Source organism: Electrophorus electricus, chromosome 9, assembly GCF_013358815.1.
Source record: "Electrophorus electricus isolate fEleEle1 chromosome 9, fEleEle1.pri, whole genome shotgun sequence".
Taxonomy (NCBI): Eukaryota; Metazoa; Chordata; class Actinopteri; order Gymnotiformes; family Gymnotidae; genus Electrophorus; species Electrophorus electricus.
In genome coordinates, this window is record NC_049543.1 from 9,907,501 (window position 1) to 9,911,901 (window position 4,401).

Below are 4,401 nucleotides of genomic sequence, written 5' to 3' on the forward strand. Positions count from 1 at the left end.
TGTAGCTAGCTATCTACTTATTGTGTTGAGAATGCATATTATGTACAATATTGTTTACACAGTGACAGACAGAACTGGAAATGAGAATAATGGCTAGCCTGGTATTTCAAACAACAAAGCACAAACTCTGAAGCAATAAAGACACTATTAGCAAAGTAACTGGTCAGCATTAGTGAATTAGCCATTTAATGTTAGCTAATCATCTGAGATAACTTCATTTCTGAAATTACAAGGGTACACTACAATAGCTACATTGCAAGGTCAATATTAAGTTTAACAATAATAGTTTGGCTGGCTATTAAAAAAAGTCAACTCAGCATTGCTCCTGAATCCCTTCAGGTCATGGAACCCTAGGCATAATTTTACTCTGTGGACAGTGGGGACATATCCCCATCAATTTCTGCAATGGCTGATTTTATCCCCACCACATTAGTGCTTCCTCTATAAGATGTCTTTGTTTAATTTATTAAATAATAATTTGAGAAATAATATGCTTGTTCTAGTCAATAAAACAAAATGTCTTATTTTACTATTGACAGAATCAGAACGTCTGTGCATAGATTTTATGTGAAATGATGCTGAGACAATAAACACGTCACAACTGACATTTCATGGAAGGAAACAATTTATTAAAAAAAAAAATTGTACTACAATTAAATTTTAAACCATAGACCTGATATTTTTTGTATTGTTCAACGCTGATAGGCATGACAAATGCAGCTTCTTCCTTTCAGTCCAAGAAAGCTCTTTTCAATGAACGTGTGTGCATGAGGACTTTTTTTTAAGGGAGGGCAAATTTGAGGGGCAGCTGAATGCAACACTTGGTCTGTATTCTTGTCTCCAGCATGTTTGAAAGCAATGTTCCACCCATGCTTGGAGCTGTTGAAAACTCTGAAAAGCCACAGAAGACCACTCACTGGGTTTCTCCATGTGTCTCCATATTTATTGATATTTATCTTCTTCCATTCATTAACTCTCAGTGTTTCACAGTTCATCCCTGTGAACCATATCCTCACTGATGTTATTCAGGTAACCAGCCCATAGAGCCAGACCTTATTTTTGAGCCTGTGCATGTGACATTATTAAGTAAACACATTTGACGTTTTCACAAAAACTCCAGTAAAATCTGACCCAACAACTCTGACTTCTGAATATTTTAATGTTCACAGTTTGAGACACAGCAGCTGAAGAACAGGATACCTTTCTCGTCTTGACTCAGTAATGCAATTTCTTTCAGTTTTAAACAAACTTACATAGTGCGGCTTTAAGGTTTTACATACAGTTTCACGGTACTAATATGATTTCCTGTAATGGCACAGAAAAAAAACTGCATTACATTGGTGCTTGACTCCTACATAACTCATCTAAACAATCTAATAATGCTTGTCTGATCTTCACAAAGTACTTTTGTAATGAGAGCTGTGAGATTTGTCTTTTTCGAGTCTGATATTTAGACAAGGCACTATAAAAGGCTGATTGTATGTATGAAAATGACTTCAGATAAAAAAAATAAAATTTAAATTTTAAAAAAACATTTATACATACCAAATTAGAATACACATTTTGTCTAATCAAAAAACAATAAAGTAAACATTAATTTCAAGCTGATAAAAAAACATTTTTTTTAAACTACTAATGAAAAATTGTCCATAGTTCTGTTCTCAGTGTCAGTTTTGCCTTTAAGGACCTTTAAGGGTAATTGTCTGAATGGCTTTGTATACGGACCTGGTACTATTATTATCTTTCATTTCTAATTTATTTAATTACATTTTAATTACAGTTGATTTAAAAATGTAATCAAATGCATTACATTTCCAATTTAAGGTTAACCATAGTATAAAATAGACAGCATTAGATGTTGTACATATAAATTGTGTATTATTGATGACATCTTATAAAGTAAGTATTGAGGTTTTGTGTTAATAATGGATAAATGTCGTAATTCCTTACATTTTTATAAAACCTGGTTCCCTGGACTGTTTTGAAAATTACAGTATCACACGCAACATCGTTGTTCCAGTCCGAACGCGCATATATTGCACGCATTACGACTCTGTTCTTCCTGCTTTATTAAAAGTGAAAGTAAAATGTGTGCGCGACAGCGAGCTAGTTTATTTCTTACATAGTTTGAACCGCAGTTTTTATTTGTTATCTGAACATAATTAAGTCAAGGCATGTGATTTCTGTATACTTTTATGTTTTAGCTGTTAGCAGTAACTAGGAGGCTACAGCTGTTGTAAATTTGCTTTTGGTTTGGTCTTCCGAGCAACGGAAGGACGCAGCGCATTTCATTGTGCACAATGGAAAACCCGCGATTACCAGAGGTGAGTTTAATTGCACGTTTCATACTTCATCTGTTATTAAACATATTAAATAGCCCTTTCATCATATACCTTCTATCTACTACACTTATATCAAACTATTAACTTATTTTGTCTATTTCCAAAAATACCAAATTAGAAACAAAAGTGTCTTAATATAATGAATGTTATTAAGCATGAAGTTTGAACGGTAATCCATTCCTGTTTTGAAGTAACTCTTCACCTTCCAAAACAAATCACCTGCACTCTTAGTTTTGGGACACTCAACCACACTACACTGTATGTGCACTATTTTTTCAACATCACTGCACTTTGATTTCAGATATTCGATGACGTGAAGCTTTCTGTTGATCCATATATGTTTTTGGAGCCACAGAGAGTTCTTAAAAAACTTAAAGACATGAGCGTAAAAGAGCAGGTCAAGGATTCGACGTTAGTGGTTCGAGGACCATATAAACATATCGAGGATATTTACGTAAACTTGTCACGCTTGGGTAGGAACAAAAAAACAAACGGAGCACATGAAGCAAGGAGCAGCCAGTATCACCATACCTCACCACGACCGAAAGCAGCTCGCTGTACACCAGCTGAATCCGCTGAAATCGATGCTGCTGTCGTCCATTACATCAAAGAAAAACATGCCGCTCAACTTGATCAAATAACACGGACCGGAGTCGACTTACAAATAGGCAAAAAACACGTGACTTTTCGTCCGCTGAATATAGAACAGAGAATAGTAGCTCAGTTAGCCAGAGAGCGCTTTGTAACGTTCTATCAAAAGATTGCAACAGCACTGCAAGCCAGGACATATTATTTAAATACCACCCAAAGGCATTCATTACTCCCAATGTTCCCAGAGCTTCTACACAGTACTGCTCAAGGTAAACATGAAATAACACTGACTGGGAACTATCTTGATCTTGAACGATTTGAGCAATATTTACGGAGTCCTCCTAAAACATTTCCTCAGAAACAAACCAGTCACACAGATAAAGTCAGTAGGCCCATAACAAGCCCACCAGCATTACAAAATAAGCCACAGGACAAAGATGAAATTTGTTCCATTTGTTTGGAACCACTGGTGAACTTACAAGTTAAGACTCTGGAGAAATGTAAGCACACGTTCTGTAAAGACTGTTTAAAAGAGGCTTTCAACATCAAGCCAGTTTGTCCTATGTGTGGAGTAATTTATGGAGCATTGAAAGGGACCCAACCCAAAGGAGGCAAATTACAGCCTACAGTGACAGCGTCTCACTTACCAGGTTATGAAAAATATGGAACAATCATCATTCGCTATTATATTCCAAGTGGAATACAAGGGGTGAGTATGTGGTACAGTAGCTAATTTGAAAGTGGTACATTAATTAGCACCAGCATTTTGTTGAAAATTCTCATCCAAGCAAGTTAGCTGCTAGAACATTCCCACCTATTTGATTGTTAAATGGTACAATGGTTGTTTTGGTGACAAACACATTAATGTCATTCATGTTTAATTATGGAGGATGAGCACCCAAGCCCAGGTGAGCCGTATGAAGGCACATCACGCATCGCCTACTTACCTGACTCCCCAGAGGGAAGGAAAGTTCTTAAGATGCTCACCCAGGCATTTGACCAGAGGCTCACCTTCACGATTGGGCGCTCATCAACGACTGGGAAGTGCAACGTGGTTACCTGGAATGATATTCATCACAAGACTTCACGTGACGGCGGACAAACCTGGTAAACCCAATATGCAGAAAGCCATTCACAGATTTGAGGAGGCTGTTCCTGTATTATGACATGTAGGATTTATGTCATTGTCATAAGCATGTATTGCTTTGTAAAAAAAAAAAAAAAGCATCTTCCCTTCTGTTTGTCTAGCTACGGTTACCCAGATCCTGACTACCTGAATCGGGTGCAAGAGGAATTAAAAGCAAAAGGAATCTACTGATGTATTTCTGTGCTGCGCACGTTATGCTACTAAGCAACAAGCTGAACTACCAACAGTTAATACTATGTCTTATGACTAAAATGTAACTAGAGATGAAATATTAATTAACAAAACGTGTGTGTGTGTGTGTGTGTGTGTGTGTGTGTGTGT

General features: G+C 36.7%; 1 protein-coding gene across 1 annotated transcript; it reads left to right on the forward strand.

Moving 5' to 3' along the window:
* The first annotated feature begins 2,078 nt into the window (after positions 1-2,078).
* On the forward strand, positions 2,079-4,401 carry si:dkey-3h3.3 (uncharacterized protein LOC100144568 homolog). Its single transcript, XM_027029259.2, has 4 exons — positions 2,079-2,324; positions 2,644-3,642; positions 3,823-4,040; positions 4,182-4,401. The coding sequence occupies exons 1-4, from the start codon at positions 2,301-2,303 to the stop codon at positions 4,249-4,251; spliced, it is 1,311 nt and encodes a 436-aa protein (XP_026885060.2). The 5' UTR covers positions 2,079-2,300; the 3' UTR covers positions 4,252-4,401.